The sequence below is a fragment of the Rhinatrema bivittatum genome, chromosome 6 (genome assembly GCF_901001135.1).
Source record: "Rhinatrema bivittatum chromosome 6, aRhiBiv1.1, whole genome shotgun sequence".
NCBI lineage: Eukaryota > Metazoa > Chordata > Amphibia > Gymnophiona > Rhinatrematidae > Rhinatrema > Rhinatrema bivittatum.
In genome coordinates, this window is record NC_042620.1 from 257905027 (window position 1) to 257927919 (window position 22893).

Sequence of the window (22893 nt, forward strand, 5' to 3'; positions counted from 1 at the left end):
CATAGTTTCAGAGTCTGTACTCTAATGTTACTTGAGATAAGAAAATTATTCCTTACCTGCTAATTTTCGTTCCTGTAGTACCATGGATCAGTCCAGACGGTGGGTTATGTCCCCCGTCCAGCAGATGGAGTCAGAACAGAGCTCGAGAGTGTCACCTCATATGCTAGCGCACCCTCTGCTGGAGCTCAGTATCATGAATAACAAAGCTGAAAATAGCAAGGTAAAAAACAAGTTGGATCAAGGAACCTGACGTAAGTGAAACATCAAGAACAACAACAGAGACGACCTGCAACTCAGGTCGTAACAGTCAACTTGTGAGGAGCTATAACCCCAAACGAAAAGTAGATGAGGGAAAAGTAGCAAACAAGACAGCCATACAGTCGAAAACCCGAGCAGGAGCTTGAAATCCCAGAGTGGTGGGCGTCTGGACTGATCCATGGTACTACAGGAACGAAAATTAGCAGGTAAGGAATAATTTTCTTTTCCCTGTACGTACCAGGATCAGTCCAGACGGTGGGATGTACCAAAGCTTCCCTAAACCGGGTGGGCCCCTGAAAGCCCTGCTCGGAGAACCTGATCGCCAAAGTGACCAGATCCCGAAGGTGCCAGGTGCAACCGATAATGCCTGGCGAACGTATGCAGCGACTTCCATGTCGCCGCCCGACAGATCTCCTGAGGAGAGACGGAACGAGACTCAGCCCAGGATGTTGCTTGCGAGCGAGTAGAGTGGGCTCGAACGCCCCTGGGTGGGTCCCGACCAGAAACAATGTAGGCCGCCGAGATGGCATCCTTGATCCAGCGGGCAATGGTCGTCTGTGACGCGGCGGAACCCTTCTTAGGACCCGACCAGAGGACAAACAGATGATCGGAAACCCGGAAGTCATTGGTAACCTCTAAGTAGTGGAGGAGCACTCGCTTCACGTCCAGATGTCGAAGAGCTCGAGAATCCTCTGGAGAGAATGCCGAGAGCTCAACCGTCTGGTTCAAATGAAAAGGCGACACCACCTTCGGCAGAAAGGATGGCACTGTACGAAGCGAGATCCCGGCATCCGAAATACGCAGGTAGGGCTCCCTGCAGGATAGCGCTTGAAGCTCCGAGATACGCCGGGCAGAGCATATCGCTAAGAGGAAGACTGTCTTCATAGTGAGATCTTTAAGGGTAGACCCTTGGAGAGGTTCGAAAGGAGCACCCGCCAGTGCCCGGAGTACTAGATTAAGATTCCACGACGGGCAGGGATCCCTGACCGGAGGCCGGAAATGCTGAACCCCCTTCAGAAACCGGGCGATGTCCGGATGTAGAAGAAGCGAGGTCGTGTTCCGTACCAAGACATTCAAGGCCGCCACTTGTACTCGGAGAGAATTATAAGCGAGGCCTTTATCCAGTCCGTCCTGCAAGAACTGAAGGATTAGTGAAACAGTCGCCTCCGTGGGCCGGGCCTCATGACCGGCACACCAGGACTCGAAGACTTTCCACACTCGAACATAGGCAACGGAAGTGGAAGACTTGCGGGCCTTAAGCATCGTCGAGATCACCGCCTCCGGGTAGCCTCTGCGGCGGAGGCGACGCCGCTCAAAAGCCATGCCGCAAGACAAGAGAGTTCTGCCTGGTCGAAAAATACCGGACCCTGGTGCAGGAGCTGGGGAAGGTGACCCAGTCGAATCGGTCCGTCCACCACCAGGAGTAGCAGGTCCGCGAACCAGGGACGTCGGGCCCATTCCGGAGCCACTAGAATCACGAGGCCCATGTGGTTCTCTATCCTGCGAAGGACCTTGCCCACTAGGGGCCAGGGTGGAAAGACATAGAGCAACTGGTCCTCTGGCCACGGAAGTACTAGAGCATCTACTCCCTCCGCGCCGCGCTCCCTTCTGCGACTGAAGAAGCGCGGGGCCTTGGCGTTGGAAGCCGTCGCCATCAGATCCAACCGCGGCATCCCCCAGCGTTGAACTAGGAGTTTCATCGCGGCGTCTGAGAGAGACCACTCGCCGGGGTCCAGCTGCTGCCGACTGAGATAATCCGCCTGGATGTTGTCCACCCCGGCTATATGAGAGGCCGCGAGCCGCGCGAGATGGAGTTCCGCCCATGCCATCAGCAGCGTGGTTTCGGCAGAGACGTGCTCGCTCCTCGTTCCGCCCTGACGATTGATGTAAGCCACGGTGGTCGCGTTGTCGGAAAGAATCCGCACCTCCCTGTTCCGAACCAGAGGGAGAAAGTGCTGGAGCGCTAGACGTACTGCCCTGGTCTCCAGTCGATTGATCGGCCACCGAGCCTCCTCCGGAGCCCACAGTCCCTGTGTGGCGCTGCGATCGCAGACGGCGCCCCAGCCCACGAGACTGGCATCCGTGGTCACCACCACCCAAGTGGGGACCTCGAGCGAAACGCCGCGAGCCAGGTGAGCCGGAACCAACCACCACTTTAGGCTGTCCCGAGCCGCCGGAGGAAGAGGCAGAATCACTTGATACTCCTGTGAGACCGGTTTCCAACGAGAAAGCAGGGACGCCTGCAGGGGATGCAGGTGTGCAAATGCCCAGGGCACCATGTCGATCGTGGAAGCCATCACTCCCAGGAGCTGCAGATAATTCCAAGCGGTGGGCTCCGACAAGGCCGCGAAATGCCGTATGTGCTCCCTTAAGGAGAGGGCCTTGTCGGAACGCAGAAAAACCATGCCCTGTTGAGTGTCGACGGTCGCGCCCAGGAAATCCAAGCGTTGAGATGGAACGAGGGAACTCTTGAGAAGGTTCACGACCCAGCCCAGGGAGCGCAGGACCTCCAAGACTCTGGCAACCGAGGCCTGACCATGGGAGAAGGACTTTGCCCGTACCAGCCAGTCGTCCAGATAGGGATGCACTAAGATACCCTCCTTTCGAAGGGCCGCCGCCACCACGACCATGATCTTGGTGAAGGTCCGAGGAGCTGTCGCAAGTCCGAAGGGCAGAGCCCGAAATTGAAAATGCTGTCCGAGAATCTTGAAGCGAAGGTAACGCCGGTGGTCCGGACGTATGGGAATGTGGAGATACGCCTCCGTCAGATCCAAGGACGCCAGGAACTCCCCCCGGTGCACTGCGGCAATTACCGACCGCAGTGTCTCCATGCGAAAACGGCTGACCCGCAGTGACCGGTTGACCTCCTTTAAATCCAGTATGGGCCGGAACGATCCGTCCTTCTTGGGAACTACGAAGTAGATGGAATAATGCCCCGAGCCCACCTCGGCGAAGGGGACAGGCACAATAGCCTCTATAGCCTGAAGTCGGTCTAGAGTCTGTTGAACCGCCATTCTCTTGAGCTCGGAGCCGCACGGGGAGAAAAGAAACTTGTCCCGTGGCGGGCGGGCAAACTCCAAGGCGTAACCGTGCCGGATGGTGTCCAGGACCTACTGGTCTGAGGTGATATTTGCCCACTCCTCGAAGAATTCCGTGAGTCGGCCCCCGATGGGCGGACTGGAGGAGTGGGCCGCTCTGGCATCATTGGGTGGATTTGGCGGGGGGATTCCCCTGCCCCGAGCCCTCTCTCGCGGGCCTCTGCCCGCGAAAGGAACGCGACCAAGGCTGTGGTCTGCTGGGGGCGGCGCGAGGGCCCAGCTGTCGGTACGACCTGTAACGTCGCTGTGCCCTAGCTCTGGTTCTGGTGGAGGCAAACGTCCGGTAGGGTCGCTGTCTGTCTTCGGGTAGACGATGCACCGAGTTTTCTCCCAGCGATTTGATGATTTCATCCAGATCATTGCCAAAGAGAAACTTCCCCCGAAACGGAAGAGATCCTAAACTCGACTTAGACGAGGCGTCCGCAGACCAATTCCGAAGCCATAGGAGCCTACGAGCTGCCACCACCGAGACCATGGACCGGGCCAGCACACGGAAGAGGTCATACAGCGCATCCGCCCCGTATGCAATGGCAGATTCTAGGCTGTCGGCCAGAGCGGCCTCATCCGGAGGCAACTGCTGGGACGTCAGGAGCTGCTGAACCCAGAGTAGACTAGCCCTCTGAGTCAACAAAGTACACATGACGGCACGCATGCCTAAGGCCGAGACTTCAAACACTCTCTTGAGGAATGTTTCCAGCTTGCGGTCCTGCGTGTCCCATAGGGCCGTACCGCCAGTGACCGGGATTGTCGTCCTCTTCGTCACCGCTGAGACCGCCGAGTCCACCTTAGGAACCCGGACGAGATCTAAAAAATCCTCCGGCAACGGATACAATTTTTCCATGGCACGGGTGACCCTCAAAGACGCCTCAGGGGCGTCCCATTCTCCTGTAAGTAGCTGCAGAAAAGACTCATGAACCGGAAAAGCCTTCGCTAGAGGCCTGAGGGCGGCCAGGACTGGATCCCCTTTTTTGGAGCACGTCGCAACCGCCGGAACCACTGGTGCCGGAGGATCCGGCGGCGGATCCAAATCCAGCTCTTGCAGCGTCTGTTGAAGCAGATCCTGCAGCTCCTCCTTGTGGAAGATTCATAGGGCGCGCGGGTCGTCTCCTTCCGTCTGTCCATCCGCGTGCGCCGGATCCGGAGGGTCCGAGGGGTCGAATCCCGTGGAGGAAGCCGCTCCCACAGCTCGGGGCGGGGATGGCAATGCAGAGGTTCCTGGGACTGCCCCAGCCGGAATCAGAGACCCGGTGGGCGGCAATGCTAGCTTAGGGATCTTGGGAGGAGCAGGTCCTGCTGTAGCACCCCCCGGATCTGCTAGGCCCTGTAAATATGCCCTGTGCATTTTTAAAATAAAATCCGGGGAGAAAAACGGCAGACCGGGAGGCGCGCCAGAAGTAGAGGGCTCCTGAGGCAGACGATTCGGCAAGCCCTCCTCGGGGCTACACTGCAGGCGGGGGACGCCCCGAGCCGCAGCATCCTCCTCCTGGCCATTTGCCGCGCCGAGATCCCTCTCCAAAATGGCCGCCATTCCCGCCCTTGGCGAGGAAATGGCCGGCCCACGCTTCCCGGGCAGCGGGGAGGGGTGCGTCGGGAGCGAACCCGAGCCTTGCGCGGCGCCTTCCTCCTCGGGAAGGCAGCGCGGGCAAACCCCCTCCCTCGACAAACGAGACCCCTGCTCTCCGCAGGTCTCGCAACGAGAGAAACGCGGCATCGAAACGCCGCGACGAAAAAGACGCCTCGGGGGGGGGGGGGGGGGGGGGGAGGGGACCGAAACGGATCGCACCGCGGGGGGGCCGAAGTGGCCTTCACAACCCGCCCAACAAGTCCCCAGGCACCGGCGGGAAAACCCCCAGCCGGCGCGCCCAGTCCCGAGGAAGATGTGCCGGGCCGCGGGACTGTCAGTGACCGCGCGCAGGAGCCGGCTCCACCGGCTGACACAGCTGAAAGGCAAAGGCGCAAACAAAATCACACTTACCCAAAAGCGTAAGGAGAGAACAGCAGGAAGAGGCAGAATAGAGCTAGAAAGGCACGCCTGCTCAAAAATCTACGCGACAGAAATTTGTCTTAAAAACTTTTTTTTTTTTTTTTTTTTTTAAACTAACTTGATCCAAACTTGTTAAAAGAAGAAAAATGACAGGAAGAACTCAAAGAGGAGCAAAAAGAAAGTCGAAAACCTGTCCCTCTGGGAAAGCCTGATTTCCCCAACTCACATCTGCTGGAGTCAGAAAGATACTGAGCTCCAGCAGAGGGTGCGCTAGCATATGAGGTGACACTCTCGAGCTCTGTTCTGACTCCATCTGCTGGACGGGGGACATAACCCACCGTCTGGACTGATCCTGGTACGTACAGGGAATGAGTGAAAGGATTAAAAAAGGGGTGAGGAGATTATTTTGTTAGCATCTCTAGCCCTTCTTACTGTGCAGCAGTGGTTGATAAAGCGAGCCAGGTTGCCACACTTGGTGGCATCAATGATGGTATCATGGTCCACACGGAACAGGTAGCTGCTGCCGATGCCTTCCAATGCATATCGCTTCTCCCGCATATCTGCGACCACCTGGAGAAGACAAATAGAAAGCTGTCATGCTCTTCCACTGCCACAGTGACAAGGCAACCAATGCACAAAACAGTAAGGCAGAAGAGGAGTGAAGGGCTTGAATACAATTTTTAACTGTCAATTTTCTTTCTAGAAATTTTAAACAATGAGGGCTGATGAGAGAGTATGCTAGTTAAGGATATAGGGAGACCAAATCCACCAATAGGGCTGCTAAAGTGAAAGCCCATCAAAATCCATCAATCTTCCACTATTTGCCATACAGGTTTGCTCCCTCCAAACATATATATACCGAACAATGAGACGATAAGAACATATTCCTTTCCCAATAATCTTAACACAGGTTTAACTGAGCTATAGAGGAGAAAAATGGAGAGTACATCAAAAAAGTACATTTCTTAGTTGTCCCTAAAATCATGTGTTTGTAATTATCTGTCTAAAAAAAAGAAAATGAAAGGCAGACAAAACTGGAAAGGCGCCCTCTACAGAGCAGCAATTCTCAACCACTGTGTCGCGAAGCACAAGCTGATGTGTTGCTGCCTCTGCTTCAGAATACAGAGCTCCCTGGTCTCCTAATGAGTGGTCATCTATATAATAAAAAAGTGTCACAAAAGTAGGTGGGAGATAGAGAGCAGAGTTTGAAAGTATGCACTCATTTATGAATTTTATAAACAGAGTATGCATATAGACCAAACATGAATGTATTCTTATACACCAGTTAATCAAGTTGCAGATATTAAATCTAATTTCTCTTTTGTCTCAAGTTTTTGTGTGGAGTGTATGGAATGAGTGGTAGAGGGTGTATGTGAACTGGTGAAGGCCTCAGAGAACAGATGAAGACCTCAGAACTGGTTAAAAGCATTTTTATAAGTGAGATACCGTGTTTCCCCCGAAAATAAGACAGTGTCTTATATTAATTTTTGCTACCAAAGATGCACTAGGCCTTATTTTCAGGGGATGTCTTATTTTTCCATGAAGAAGAATTCACATATATTGTTGAACAAAAAAATGAACATTTATCATATTCTGAATAGTTGTCTGGTTATGCTGGTTTGTGATGACAACTGTGAATCCTGCAGGGTAAAAAAATCACAGCTGCATGCTCTGGTGTTCTGTGCGACGGGCATGCTCCCAAATAAAAACTTTGCTAGGTCTTACTTTCGGGGGAGGTCTTATATTTAGCAATTCAGCAAAACCTCTACTAGGTCTTATTTTCGGGGGATATCTTATTTTCGGGGAAACAGGGTATGTGCATACATTAGCCAACTTTTTAAAATAACTGCCTCTGCACAAACTAACCTTAAAAAACTAGCACATAATATACACACCCAGTAATAACCCTCTATGAAATATTTTACTCAAGATTTAAGTGCTCTTACCACCAGCTTACCATTAGCAGATGAAGATTCTGTAATCAGCACTTCCTCTGGGACTGTGCGTATATCTCAGCACATCAAACAGGTAAGTACTCCTAAAATGTCTGTATTTTACAAACTATGCAACAGGAACCACACAATTTATAAATACTGTGTTTCACTACCTCAAAAATGTGTGAATGGTTGAATACATGCACCTTTTTTAAATACAGGATCTGCATTATTTATATACCTATTTTATAAATGTGCATGCATAAATATTATGCATTAAATAATTGTAAATTATGTAAGTAATAGCCCTCAGTATGTTTGCAAGTGTTAATAAATGTATGTGTTTTGGGAAAATAGACTTTGGAGTAATTCTGTAAACTAGGAAAGTTTAGTATTTGTTTGCAAGTGTTTGAATTGCGAGTTTGCAAAGGTCACTTACTTTATCTGAGAAGAGGAGAGTACTGGCTCCTGAGCAACTAATCAGCAGTTTGATTCCCACCTTCCCTCTCTATCTCCCACCTACCTTTGTCACTTTTTTATTATATAGATGACCACTCATTAGGAGGAAAATCTTCAAAATAAGAGTCAATAATTTAGATCATAAAATTATCCCAAATTTTAGTGATTAACTAATTTTAGACCTCTTGTGGATCATTCACATAATAGTAGTCACCTATAAATCTAAGGTTTTAAATTAAATTACAAAGATACCTAATAAATAAATGTAAAATCCCATGTAATATTTAAAATCCTTAAATTGAAATACATACCTACTTCCTTAATCAGCTTTTAAAACTTTAGCAATTCAATAAAATTAAGATGTAGACAGAAGTCCATCAGTGAACTGGGGCTATCCAGTCTACTCGCCGGCTGTGAGTAGCATGCGACACACCTGCCAGTGCGTGGCGACACGCTGGTTGAGAGTCGCTGGCCTAGGTCCTGCAGCTGCCACCAGTGTCAGGAATCGGGACAAATATTTTTCACAATTCTGAGCAGGTCCAATGGAAGCAGTAGGTGGCTGCTGGGTCGCCCCTAAACCTGTGGCACCCTAGGCGATCGCCTAGTTTGCCTAGTGCTTCCACCAGCCCTGTGTGAGGGACAGTACACTTTCAACTCAGCTGTTAAGTAATTTGGAAAAAGGCCATGAAAGAATTTGAAGATTAATGGTAATGATCTTAAACTTGATATTTCAGGAAACCAGAAGCCAATGCAACTCAGCCAAAACTGGGGAAATATGTGCATGTAAAGGAAATCCAGACATAAAATGCTCACTGACATCTTAGAAGGGCCCAAAAATAATGAACTACAATAGTCCAATGAAGAAAAAATTAATGACTGGACTGCAGTATAGAAGTTCTCATTATTTAAGGGTTTCAGAGATCATAGCAGATGTAGTTTAAAAAACAATCTTGCACTTTAAATTATATGTGGGGGCAAAGAGATAATACTGGATCAACAAACCCCAAATTTCTAACCTGCTGTGCAATAGGAATAGTGATCTCTCCAAAAGTCCAAAAAGCAGGGCTGTCTGCTGATTCTGAATGAGAGAAACAATCTGTCTGTCTTTATTGAGATACAGAACCAGATGGTTCTCAGATAACCATGTGTGACTCACTGAAAAGCACATGGTAAGGCCTTGATTACAAGGCCTCACAAATGGAGGAAGTAACAGGAAACAAAAATTGTATGTCATCAGCATACAGTTTAAAAGAGATATCCAGCTGAGATACGATCCTACACAAAGGAAGAAGGTATGTATTAAAATTGGGGAGAGGGCTAACCCTTGTGGGCCACAAGTATCCAATGGAAATAAAGCTGAATGAGCAGCACTCATGGCTACTCTATACGAGTGATTAGTCAAAAATGATGAAAACCAAGCCAAAACCGAAGATGAAGAGGCGACACAAAAGATTGAATGCAACCCAACAAAACACTATGATTAAGAGTATCGAACGCAGCAGTTAGATCTTAAAAAACAAAAAAAAAAAACCAAACAAAAAAACAAATGCCTAACCTCTGTATCAAATCCAGCACGAATCTGGTCGAAAGCGGAGAGGAGAAATAACTCCGTATTGCGGCGAGGACAAAACCCAAACAGTCATGCATAAGGTAACTGTTATCCAAGAATTCCTGCAGTTGTTGCAATACAACCTTTTCAATAGCCTTCGCAATAAGAGGGAGGAAAGATATTGGGCGGTAATTAGAAAAGTCTTGTAAATTGCTATTAATTTTCTGGAGAATAGGTCACACCATTGCAAATGTTAAACTGATTGGTAATACTCCCAGATCAAGTGAAGTATGAACTATCGCAGTAATAAAGTGCCCCACATCAGAGCGCATAACTATTATCAAAGCATTAGAGTACAAGTTAAAAGCACAAAAACTATCCTTCATTTGACACAAAATAGGGCGAATTTCCGAAATTGAGGAAAGGGTAACCTCACTCTCAGGTCAATACAGTAAAGTGGGGCCACGGTTATCCCGCTCCTAACCCGCTTTCTACTCACTTTCCGGCCGCGTTAGCCCTTCCTGCGATACACAATCCCCTTTAACCGATTCTTACCGCCTCTTTAAATCACCGGGTAACCCCTTCCGCACGCGGCATGTATATTAAATGTAAACGATCGAATTAGCCATTCCCTCCCATACAGTAACGCGCGCCCCGACTATCGCTATTTTACCCTGCCGTTTTGCCGCGCGTTTAACCTGCTAACTTACCGCCTACCCTTACCCCTGCGTTAGAGGCAGGGGTAATGGTAGACTGCAAACTTTCCCCCAAAAGGAAACCTCTAAAAACCTAAAATCCCCTCCTCCCGAAGCGACTCGACATTACTTTTTGTTGCTTTCTTACTTTTTGTTGCTTTTCAGCCCCTTCCCTTCTCTGCCGCCCTCCAGAGGGGGCAGCCGGTGGCGAAAGCAGCTTGCAGCGTTCCCCCCCGCGCAGGTCCCGGTTCTCCTGGCTCGGCCCTCATCAAATTGTGAAGTCAGGTGAGAGTCCACTGTTCTGTGCCCTCTCCAGTGACAGCGCGAGCGGAGCGAAGCGTACTTTCATTGGCCTGAGCGCCCGTCAATTTGGGCGCTCCAGCCAATGAAAGCACATAGACGGGTATGCGTGACGCACGCCGTGACGTCACGCGCGCCCGTCCATGTGCGCCCAAATTGACTGGCGCTCAGCCAATGAAAGCACCTAGACGGGCATGCGTGACGCACGCCGTGACGTCACGCGCGCCCAAATTGATGGGCGCTCAGCCAATGAAAGCACATAGACGGGCGCGCGTGTCGCACACCGTGACGTCACACGCGCCCGTCCATGTGCGCCCAAATTGACGGGCGCTCATTCAATGAAAGCATGCCCGTCTATGTGCTTTCATTGGCTGGAGCGCCCGTCAATTTGGGCGCTCCAGCCAATGAAAGCACATAGATGGGCGTGACGCACGCCGTGACGTCACGCGCGCCCGTCTATGTGCTTTCATTGGCTGGAGCGCCCAAATTGACGGGCGCTCAGGCCAATGAAAGTACACTTTGCTTCGCTCCGCTCGCGCCGTGACTAGAGAGGGCACAGAACAGTGGGCTCTCACCTGACTTCACAATTTGATGAGGGCCGAGTCAGGAAAACTGGGACCTGCGCGGGGGGGGGGGGGGGGGGGGGGGGACGGACACCTGCTGAGAGCCGTTGTCGCCGCCGGCTGCCCCCTCTGGAGGGCGGCAGAGAAGGGAAGGGGCTGAAAAACAACAAAAGGTAAGTTGGCACATGTCGAGCCGCTTCGGGAGGAGGAGATTTTCGGTTTTTAGGTTTTCATGGGTTAAAGTTGGGATCCACTTCCTGGTGCCTGTCATTTCAAATGTCATTTGAAATGACATTTGAAATGACAGGTACCAGCGCACCCAGGATATTGTATAGGTGCTGTATTAAGTGCCTATACAGTAAAATGGGTTGCGCGGGCCTAACGCTTCGCAGACGCAGCTTGCATTTGCAAGCAATTTAAATAGAGTATCGAGCGGTATGTGATCAGAACTGTGCGTACAGCAAACGAGGGTGCGCCCAGCACTGCCGCACTCATTCTAACGCGGCCTTACTGTATCGACCCGACTATGCACTGTACTAGGTGCAGACAGTGATGTCAAAGAGGATGGTAAATTAGTTTTTAAGCTCACTGTTAACTGAGTGATCTTATTTTGGAAAAAGATAGTGAACTGCTCACAAGTCTAAGCTAAAGGGGACAGAGATTTGGTTGTGGCATCTTCACAAGATAATGAACCACGTGGAATAATTCAAATCCTTCTGCTTTCCTCTTTTTTTTTTTTAAACAGCTTTAACAACAAACATGAACCAGCCACAGCCACAGGACATATGAGAAGGGAGGAAAAGATTTTGAGGGAAGCTTTGTTTGTTTAAAAAAAAAAAAAAAAAGACTAAACAGAGGAGACCCCACAGAAAAGGAGATTAAAAAAATGGGGAGAGAGAAGGAAGAGGAGAAATTCCAGTGGCCAGAGCTGGGAAGAACCCTGTTCCAATAACTGGAAGCCCGCTGGTCACTGGCTGTGGTCAATCAAGGGAAGGAATACAAGAGTTTCACCTCAGGAGCTGCCATCTGGTCTCAACTCACAATAGGGGTTGCTTGCCTTCCATCAGCTGGAAACAGAATACTGGCAGGCTGTCAGCACAGACACCTATATAGAGTGATGTCAGCAAGCCCATTAGTCTCTCTCCATCTGCTGGTAGGAAGGCATAAACCCATGCATCTGGACTGGTCTGGCTGATTGAAGAGGAAATTTCTTTATTGACCTTTATTTCCAAATACTGTGAAATTTTTTTTTAAATTTCATATTTATTACATTTTTCACAAATGATAATAGTTATTTACAGGAACATGGAACAAACAAAAAAAATGTAATATAAACAAAACCAAGTCAAGCAATTAAGGTACATAGAATAACTGATTATCCCCTTTAAAGTCCCCAATGTAGAGGGGATCCTAGAATCTCAATAGTACTTTTGAGGAAGAGCAAGTTTGCTTACCGTAAACAGTGTTTTCTGCAGATAGGAGATGAATTAGCCATGCTGTCTGGGGCGTCCTCCGTGTCTCTAGGAGGCAGAGCTCTCAAAGATCACTGAACTTTGTCAGTGAGGTGCGCCTGTTTGTATCTTCCCCCGTTTCCCAGAGTCTCTTCAGTCCATGTCCAAGTAAGACGAGATGCAATGCTGGAACTGTCCGGGGAGGCAGGAGGGTCAGCATGGCTAATTCATCGGAAAACACCGTTTACGGTAAGCAAACTTGCTCTTTTCCCGTAGATAAGCAGCATGAATTAGCCATGCTGTTTGGGAGTCCCCAGCTGAAGTATTGAATGCAAATTCCCATATCATGTGTTCATGATAAAGCGAGGTAGTGCGCTCAAGACAGTAAACAAAGTGGACAGCTCTTAAATGCTATTGTCACTGTGTTCAAGACGTGCTCAACTTGAGAACTGTCCTTCCGATGCGTGCGTCATGAGCAGTTTGCCTGTCTAGACAGTAGTGGGATATGAACGTATGTAGCGAGGACCATATGGCTGCTTTGCAAATGTCCAGAAGAGGTACCTCGTAGAGATGAGCTGTTAAAGCAGCCAATGCACGGACCTGATGCACCTTAGGGGTGGCGGATAGGGTCTCTGATCACTTTTGATAGCAGAATTGAATGCAGTTCGAGGCCAGGACGAGAGCGTTCTTTTGGATACAGGGAGTCCTGGGGTATTTGGGTTAAAGGAGAAGAGCTGGGAGGCTCTGTGGTCAGAATGAGTGCGACGTTTATAATAAGCGAGTGCTCGTTAACAATCCAGTTTGTGGAGTCTACGCGCGCCTTCGTTGGCATGAGGCTTTGGGTAAAAAGTCCGTAAAGCGATGGATTGGTTGATGGGGAAAGCTGAAACCACCTTTGGGAGGAAGGTGGGATGCATACGCAGTGTAACTTTGTCATGGTAAAACTCCAGGTAGGGTGGGTAGTGTACCAGGGCTTGTAGCTTGCTGACGCGCCTTGCGGAGGTGAGGGCGACTAAAAAGAGTACCTTCCAGGAGAAGAACCTGGGATAACAAGTGCCCATTGGTTCGAAAGGTGGTAGCATTAACTGCTCTAGCACTAAGTTTATATCCCATAGAACTGGAGGTTTTCAGACAGGTGGTCAGAGACGTAGAACCCCTTTCTTGAATCTAGAGACGAGCGGGTGACAAGAGATTGGCAAGCGGCTATGGCACTGAGGTGAACTTGAACTAAAGCTGTGGCCAGCCCCTTCCGGTAGAGCAGATGGAGGTAGTCCAGGAGATGCTCCAGTGGGCAGGAGAGTGGGTCTGTGCTATTATCCAAGTACCAGGAGGTATAGCGTGCCCATTTCTGCTGATAGTTCAGTCTTGTCGAGGGTTTCCTGGATGAGACTAGAATATCCTGAAGCCGAGGAGAAAGGTTCAGGTGTTGGAATACGAGCCTTTCAACCTCCACGTAGTGAGATTCAGAGATGAACGAAGCGGGTGGAGCAGAGAACCTCCCTCTTGGGTGAGGAAGCGTGGGTTGTTGCCCAGGGGATCGGGTGGTTCACCGATAGTTGAACTAAGTAGGCATACCACAGTTGTCGTGCCCACACTGGGGCGATGAGAATTAGGTCAGCGTTGTCTGTGATGCACATCTGGACTATGCGGGAGATGAGAGGTATCGGAGGAAAAGTGTATAGTAGGCTCTCCGTCCAATCCACTAGGAACGCGTCCTGTGCTAGTTGTTATGCACTGGGATACACCGAGCAGAACAGTTCCACTTTCCTATTCTGTTCTGTTGCAAAGAGGTCGATTCGAGGAAGACCCCAAGTGTGAAATATTTGATTGGCCACTTCCTTATCGAGTTTCCACTCGTGGGGGTGAAATATCCTGCTCAGTTTGTTGGCCCTGGAGTTGTTGATGAAGCAGGTAAGTGGCCTGGAGAGAGATGGATCTGCTCTCTGCCCATTCCAGGATCCTGACAGCCTCTCTGCAGAGGTTCCAAGAACCTGACATTCCTTCTTTGTTGATGTAGAACATGGCGACTTGGTTGTCCATGTGGACCATGACAGTCTTTCCGTGGAGGGTTAAGCTTGAAGGCACGAAGAGTGTTTCAGATGGCCCAAAGTTCCAGGAAGTTTATTTGTTGTACTCGTTCCCAGGTGGACCACAGGCCTTGAGTCTGTAAGTGTGTGGTGAGATGGGCGCCCCGCCCCTTGGTGGAAGTGTCCGTGGTGAGTACGGTGTGATGTAGAGGGGGCCGGAGAGGTAAACCTGACGTCAGCGCCGACAGTATCAGCCACCACTCCAAATCCCTTTTCATGCTGGATGTACATGTGACAGGAGTGGAGAGAGGATGGAAGAACTGGTTCCATTGGGACTTCAGGCCCCATTGCAAATGTCACATATGTAGACATGTGTGAGGTACAACAGATTGAAGCTGCCATGTGACCGAGAACAGTGAGGATCTGGCGGGCCGGGGCAGTGGTGGCCGCTTGGAGCTGATCAGCGAGTGTTGTCAGGGCAAGCGCCCAGGTCTCCGGAAGGAAGTCCCTATCTTGAATGGTGTCGATATGAGCCCCGATGAACTGTAAGATCTGAGTGGGTTGTAGATTCGATTTCTCGTAGTTGACCATTAGGCCCAGATTTTCCAGGCCAGATATAGCTCGGAGAAGATTGCTTCATAGGGTAGACTGGTTGGGGGCCACCAGCAGCCAGTCTAGGTAGGGAAAAGCAAAATTGCTTACCTTGTAATAGGTGTTATCCCAGGAAAGCAGGATGTAGTCCTCACATATGGGTGACGTCACTGATGGAGCCCTATCGCGGGAAAAACTTCTGTCAAAGTTTCTAGAAACTTTTGACTGGCAGCCTGAGGCTACTGAGCATGCCCAGCATGCAATGATATTCTCTGCCACAGGGGTCTCACTCCAGTCTCGCATGTAGCAATAAGCTTTAGCAAAAATAAAATAAGAAAAAATCTGAGACCCAACTCCGCGGGGTGGCGGGTGGGTTTTGTGAGGACTACATCCTGCTGTCCTGGGATAACACCTATTACAAGGTAAGCAATTTTGCTTTATCCCAGGACAAGCAGGATGCTAGTCCTCACATATGGGTGATTAGCAAGCTAGAGGCTGAGTCATTTTGTATTGATGCAACAGTGAAGTATTGTTGTTGAAATGAGTCAACCGAAGATCATAGCAGGTTGGATGTAGAAGGAGTTGGGTTTAAACTGGAAACAAGTTCTTTAAGACAGATTGTCCATAGGCTGAATCTTGTCCTTGTTTGTCCAAACAGTAATGAGCTGCAAAGGTGTGAAGAGAACTCCATGTTAATGCTTTACATATGTTAAGGATTGGCACTGAACGATAGTGTGCTACTGAAGTTGACATTGCTCTTACTGAATGTGCCTTTACTCGCCCTTGGAGAGGAAGGCCTGCTTTTTCATAGCAAAACTGTATGTGTACGGAGAACCACTCTGTCATGTAGGAATTTTGTGTAGGGTGCGTATGTTACAAGTGCTTGTAACTCACTAACCCTCCTAGCTGATGTAATGACTATTAGGAAGAGAGTCTTCCATGTGAGAAATTTGAGATCACAGGAATCTATGGGTTCGAAAGGAGAACGCATGAGTCTTGTTAATACCAAATTCAGATCCCATTCTGTGACTGGTGGCCGAATTGGTGGTTTAAGCTGAGTTCAACCTCTCATAAATCTGACGAGAGGATGTGTGGAGACTGGTGCATCTCTAATTTTGTTATGGTAAGCTGAGATTGCACTTAAATGTACTCTTACAGATGAAGTCTGGAGACCAAATTCTGAAAGATGGTATAAATAGTCTAATAGAGAAGTAATGGGGCAAGTGAAAGGATCAATACTCTTTTGCCTGCACCAGAAAGTGAACCTTCTCCATTTCGAAGAATAGTTCTTTCGTGTTGAAGGTTTACGTGAAGCTATAAGCACTTGAGATACACTGGTTGAAAGATTGAGTGGTTGTAAGATCTGTAAACTGGATTTACTCAAAGAAAACAGCCACAGCTCATCAGCTTCTAACATTATTAGGCCACATGGCCTCCACAGTGCATGTTACTCCTATGGCAAGACTAGCCATGCGAATAACCCAGTGGGACTTTAAGATCGCAATGGATCCAAGCCATTCATCCACTTCATTCTCCAATTCAAGTCACACACCAGCTACGCTCATCTCTGCTTTGGTGGGTGAACAAGGACAATTTGTGCAAGGGCCAAACCTTCCAGCAACCAGTCCCACAAATAACTTTAATTACAGATGCATCCACCTTGGGTTGGGGAGCTCACATAGACAATCTCCAAACCCAAGGTACTTGGACAAAACTCGAAGCAACATTTCAAATCAATTTCCTAGAGCTTCGAGCTATATGTTATGCACTGCATGCTTCAAGGACTGCCTTTCACACAAGACTGTTCTCATCCAAACGGACAACACAGTAGCTATGTGGTACATCAACAAACAGGGAGGTACAGGCTCGTATCTCCTTTGTCAAGAAGCTGCACAGATTTGGGGTTGGGCCCTGAACCACTCAATGTTTCTTCGAGCCACTTATCTGGCAGGAATTCACAATGTAGTGGCAGATCGACTCAGTCGTCTGTTCCAACCGCACGAATGGTCCCTGGATCCCTCAGTAGTGACCAGGATATTTCAACGTTGGGGACAACCGACAATAGACCTCTTTGCGTCACATCTGAATCACAAAGTGGACAACTTTTGTTCCCTACACAAACAGAAGAACCAGCCAGCCAAGGACGCCTTTGCTCGCCCTTGGAACTCAGGCCTACTATACGCGTATCCTCCAATACCGCTCATAACCAAAACTCTAGTGAAACTACAACAGGACAAGGGGACCATGATCCTCATAGCCCCGTATTGGCCACGACAAGTATGGTTTCCCATACTTCTAGACCTCTCAGTCAGGGATCCAATTTGCCTGGGAGTAGCTCCCACTCTCATAACTCAGGATCATTGTCGATTGCGCCATCCCAACCTTCAATCCCTGTCCATGTCAATCCCTGTCAACCATCCCTGTCCATGTCCCTGTCCATGTCAATCCCTGTCAACCATTGTCGATTGCGCCATCCCAACCTTCAATCCCTGTCAGGGACAGGGAATGAAGGTTGGGATGGCGCAATCGACAATGATCCTGAGTTATGAGAGTGGGAGCTACTCCCAGGCAAATTGGATCCCTGACTGAGAGGTCTAGAAGTATGGGAAACCATACTTGTTGTGGCCAATACGGGGCTATGAGGATCATGGTCCCCTTGTCCTGTTGTAGTTTCACTAGAGTTTTGGTTATGAGCGGTATTGGAGGATACGCGTATAGTAGGCCTGAGTTCCAAGGGCGAGCAAAGGCGTCCTTGGCTGGCTGGTTCTTCTGTTTGTGTAGGGAACAAAAGTTGTCCACTTTGTGATTCAGATGTGACGCAAAGAGGTCTATTGTCGGCTGTCCCCAACGTTGAAATATCCTGGTCACTACTGAGGGATCCAGGGACCATTCGTGCGGTTGGAACAGACGACTGAGTCGATCTGCCACTACATTGTGAATTCCTGCCAGATAAGTGGCTCGAAGAAACATTGAGTGGTTCAGGGCCCAACCCCAAATCTGTGCAGCTTCTTGACAAAGGAGATACGAGCCTGTACCTCCCTGTTTGTTGATGTACCACATAGCTACTGTGTTGTCCGTTTGGATGAGAACAGTCTTGTGTGAAAGGCAGTCCTTGAAGCATGCAGTGCATAACATATAGCTCGAAGCTCTAGGAAATTGATTTGAAATGTTGCTTCGAGTTTTGTCCAAGTACCTTGGGTTTGGAGATTGTCTATGTGAGCTCCCCAACCCAAGGTGGATGCATCTGTAATTAAAGTTATTTGTGGGACTGGTTGCTGGAAGGTTTGGCCCTTGCACAAATTGTCCTTGTTCACCCACCAAAGCAGAGATGAGCGTAGCTGGTGTGTGACTTGAATTGGAGAATGAAGTGGATGAATGGCTTGGATCCATTGCGATCTTAAAGTCCCACTGGGTTATTCGCATGGCTAGTCTTGCCATAGGAGTAACATGCACTGTGGAGGCCATGTGGCCTAATAATGTTAGAAGCTGATGAGCTGTGGCTGTTTTCTTTGAGTAAATCCAGTTTGCCAACAGAGATAGTGTTTCTGCCCGATCCTCTGGGAGAAAGGCTTTTGCGAGGATGGAGTTCAATTCTGCTCCTATGAATTAGAGGAGATGAGAGGGAGTAAGATGGGACTTTTGATAGTTGATGAGAAATCCCATGTTGTGAAGTAGAGTAATGGTGTGATTTAAAGAAGTTAGAGCTCCTTGATGAGATTGACTTCTGATGAGCCAGTCGTCTATTTATTTTATTTTATTTATTTATTTAACATTTTTCTATACCGAACTTCATGACAAGCTTCATATCAGGCCGGTTTACATAGAACTAAGGGATTAACTAAGAAACATAACCATATAACAGGAAGGCCGAGGCGCAGTTACAAATAACAGGGGGAAGGAACTTGGGGGCTAGAGTAGCCTGGAAATAAAAGGATAGAAAAAACTAGAGACTGAGAAAGTATGTTTATGCTGTGGTTGGACCGGGCATTTTAGCCGAATGGTTGAGACTGAACGAGAGTGTTGTTGAAGTCTTAGCACTTAATGGTAGGCTTGGAGGAAGAGCCAAGCCTACCATTGAGTCTTGAGTTTTTTTTCGGAAGGTTTGCAGGCAGGGTTCCAGTCTTAGATCAGTCGGCAGGTTGTTCCAGATGGTGGGGCCAGCTGAGGAGAATGCCCGTTCTTTGGTGGAGGTTAGACGAGTGGATCTAGTTGGGGGGACTTGAAGGGTTCCTTTGTGAGCCTCTCTGATGGGTCTTGCAGATGTGTATAGTTTGAAAGGGAACTGAAGGTCTAGAGGTAGATGGTTGTGGATGGATTTGTGGATTATGGTGAGTGCTTTGTGCAAGATTCTGTATTTGATAGGTAGCCAGTGTAGATTTCTAAGTTTAGGAGTGATATGAGTTCTCCGGTTGGTGTTGGTTAAGATCCTGGCTGCTGAGTTCTGGAGCATCTGTAGGGGTTTGGTGGCAGAGATCGGGAGTCCTAAGAGGAGAGTGTTGCAATAGTCCGTTTTGGAGAACAGTGTTGACTGGAGGACAGTTCTGAAGTCCTGGAGATGAAGAAGGGGTTTGAGTCTTTTCAGAACTTGAAGCTTGTAGAAACAGTCTTCGTAACATTGTTGATTGATTTCTTTAGGTTCAAATGGTTATCGAGGATGACCCCTAAATCTCTAACTTGAGTGGTCTGAGGGATTGACGCAGTCTGATTATGGCTGGTTGAGTGGTCGGGAGAGATAAGAAGGATTTCTGTTTTGGTTGCATTGAGTACCAAGTTAAGGCTGGTGAGTAGGCGGTTGATGGACTTAAGGCAGTCTTCCCAGTAGGCGAGTGTTTTAGGAAGGGATTCTTTTATAGGGATCAATATCTGAACGTCGTCTGCGTATAGGTAGTGAATTAAGTTAAGGTTTGTGAGTAGCTGGCAGAGGGGCAATAAGTAGATATTGAAGAGGGTGGGGGATAGAGAGGAGCCTTGTGGAACGCCTAGAGTGGATTTGAAATTAGGAGATTCTTTATTATTGATTGTGATCTTGAAGCTTCTGTTATTGAGGAAGGAGTTGAACCATTGGAGGGCGTATCCGGATAATCCAATGTCTGCAAGACGATTTAGAAGGATGTTATGGTTCACGGTGTCAAACGCCGCAGAGATGTCTAAGAGGATAAGCAGGAATGAAATCCCTTTATCTAGGCCCATGAGGATGTGGTCTGTTAGAGAGATGAGGAGGGTTTCGGTACTAGATGACTTTCGGAAGCCGTACTGGGAGGGGTATAGGATTTTGTGTTCCTCCAGGAAGTCCGATAGCTGTGTGTTCACCACCTTCTCTGTGAGTTTTGCTAGCAACGGGAGGTTGGATATGGGTCGGAAATTGGAGAGCTCTTTTGTGTCCAGATTGGGTTTCTTCAAGAGGGGTTTGATAGATGCTGTTTTGAGGTCATCCGGGTATATACCTTGGGTTAGGGAGCAGTTAATGATGTCGGCCAGTGATCTGGAGATAGTGCTTGGGATGAGGAGCAGAAGTTTCATTGGGATATGGTCCATCGGGTGGCTGGATGGTTTCAACTTCTTGAGAGTTAATTCTATCTCCAGTGGGGTGGTGGGCTCGAAGGAGTCTAGGGTGGCTCTGGGGGAGCATGTGTTGGTGAAGTTTAGAGCTGGTGGTGTTGAGTTAGTAGGGAGAAGCGCTAGGGTGTTTGCAATTTGCAAGATCATTAGCTTTGGATTGAGCCTGATCGTCAGGAATGGTAGGGGCAGAGGGTTTAGTGAGTTGAGATACATAGGAAAACAGAGCCCTGGCGTCATACTGAATATCATGGATTCTGCTGGCATAATAGTCTTTTTTTGCTTGCAGAAGAGAAATCTTATAAAGATGCATGGTGCGTTTGTAATCTGACAATGTTGTGGTGTTGGGGGTCTTCCGCCAGGTGCCTTCCTTGTGACGGAGGTCTTGCTTCATCCGTTTAAGTTCTGGAGAGTATCAAGGTTGCTTCCTTTTTTGAGTCCAATTGATGGTTTTCTTCTCTCTGGGGCAAAGTTTGTTGGCTATCGACTCCGTGATATTGCGCCAGGATAGAAGGGCTGAGTTGGGGTTAGAGATGTCTAGATTTGGGAGTTCTTTGGAGAGATGTTCACTGAGAATGTCGGATGTACATTTTCTTCTGAACTGGATGGTGGAGTGAGGTTGCGGCTGAATAGGGTTTCCTCGTGTCGTGAGAGTAGCTGATATAAGAGAATGGTCGGACCAAGGGACTGGGGTGCAGTCTGGGATGTTAATGTATGATAAGTGAGAGTTTAAGATATGTCTAGATATGGAAAAACATGAACACCTTGTTTGTGCAAGTGTGCTGCTATTACTGCCAAACATTTGGTGAATACTCTGGGAGCAGAGGCCAGGCCGAATGGCAGAACTCTGTATTGGAAATGTTGATCGTTTACCATGAAGCGCAGATATTTGCGATGAGGGGGGAATATTGGAATGTGAGCATAAGCATCTTGAAGATCCAGAGAACAAAGCCAATCCCCTTTTTGAAGGAGTGGAAGCATGGTGCCTAAGGATACCATTCTGAATTTCTCTTTCTTGAGAAATTTGTTGAGATTTCTGAGGTCTAGGATAGGACGAAGGCCTCCGGTTTCCTTTGGAATGAGGAAATAATGGGAATAGAAACCTTTGCCTTGCTGAGTCCGGGGCACTCTCTCGACAGCCCTGGCTCTCAGAAGGGTGGATAATTCCAGCTGAAGTTGAAGAACATGATCTTTGCTGAGATGAGAATGTTTCCGTGGAAAATCTACAAGAATTGAAATGAAATTGAGTTGGTATCCTTGGTTTATTATAGATAGGACCCATTGATCCGTTGTTATTGATGTCCAATTGATGTGGAAGTTGGACAGTTTGCCTCCTACTGGTAGTGTTAAATGAGGATTGACAGAGGCATTGTTCCCTGGATGTACTTTCAAAAGCCGGTAGCAGGGCCAGTTTGCGGAGCTGGTGGTGCCCTTGCTGCCCTCTGTTGTCTCTGCTGAGATCTAGGATGTCTTGGTCTAGATGTGGGGGATAGTATTTACGTTGCCTGTAGAAAGGCCATCTGGCATCTCTACGTGGTGGCCTTCTGGTAACATCGTAGCAGAGTCATGTGGAAGTGAGGATAGTTGTTGTAAAGTTTCCGTATGATCTCGTAACTGGGAAACTGCATCCTGCACTTTGGAACCAAACAAATTATCGCCCAGGCAGGGAAGATCGACAAGTTTATCCTGCACTTCTGGTCTTAAATCAGAGGCCTTAAGCCAGGCCCAGTGTCTTGCAGCGATGCCAGATGCAGCAACTCGTGAGGCTGTCATAGGCTGCTCTTACCTCATGTTTCCCCGCATCTAAGCCCTTGTTTATAATAGTCTGTGCAGCTTCCTGATACTGTGTGGGTAAGGATGACACAAACTCCTCCATCTGTTTCCAGAGGTTCCTCTGGTATTGGGTCATGTATAAATGGTATGCTGAGATTTTGGAATTCAGCATTGACCCTTGGAACACCTTGCGGCCCATTTGGTCCAGAAATCTATTATCTTTTCCTGGAGGTATTGAGGAATGGGCTCTTGTCCTTCTGAACTTTTTCTGTGCCGACTCCACCACTACGGAGTGGTGGGGTAGCTGAGTTTTTTGGTACCCAGAGGTGGGTTGTACCAGATAAGTTGATTCTATCCGCTTGTTGACTGCAGGAACCGAGCAGGGGTGTTCCCAAATATGTTGCTGCAGTTGTAAAAGAATTTCATGAACAGGAATAGCCAGAGTGTGCTTTGGGGGATCCACAAATTGGAGCACTTCCAAAGTTTGCTGTCTTACATCCTGCTCCGTATGTATCTGGAAAGGAATAGAATCTGCCATTTCCTGAACAAAAAGCGGGAACGAAAAATCCTCTGGAGGTGATTGTTTTGTTGCAGGAGGTGGAGATGAGTCTGACATGAAGTCCTCTGATGAGGGATCGGAGTCAGTGTCAGACCA

At 48.4% G+C, this 22893-nt stretch overlaps 1 protein-coding gene across 1 annotated transcript in view; it reads right to left on the reverse strand.

The window, feature by feature from the left end:
* SETD1A (SET domain containing 1A, histone lysine methyltransferase) overlaps positions 1-22893 on the reverse strand; it is a 374529-nt gene that overhangs the window by 24795 nt on the left and 326841 nt on the right. The window contains exon 18 of the mRNA XM_029606903.1: positions 5773-5910. Coding sequence (XP_029462763.1) covers positions 5773-5910 — 138 coding nt within the window. The remainder of the gene's footprint in view (positions 1-5772; positions 5911-22893) is intronic.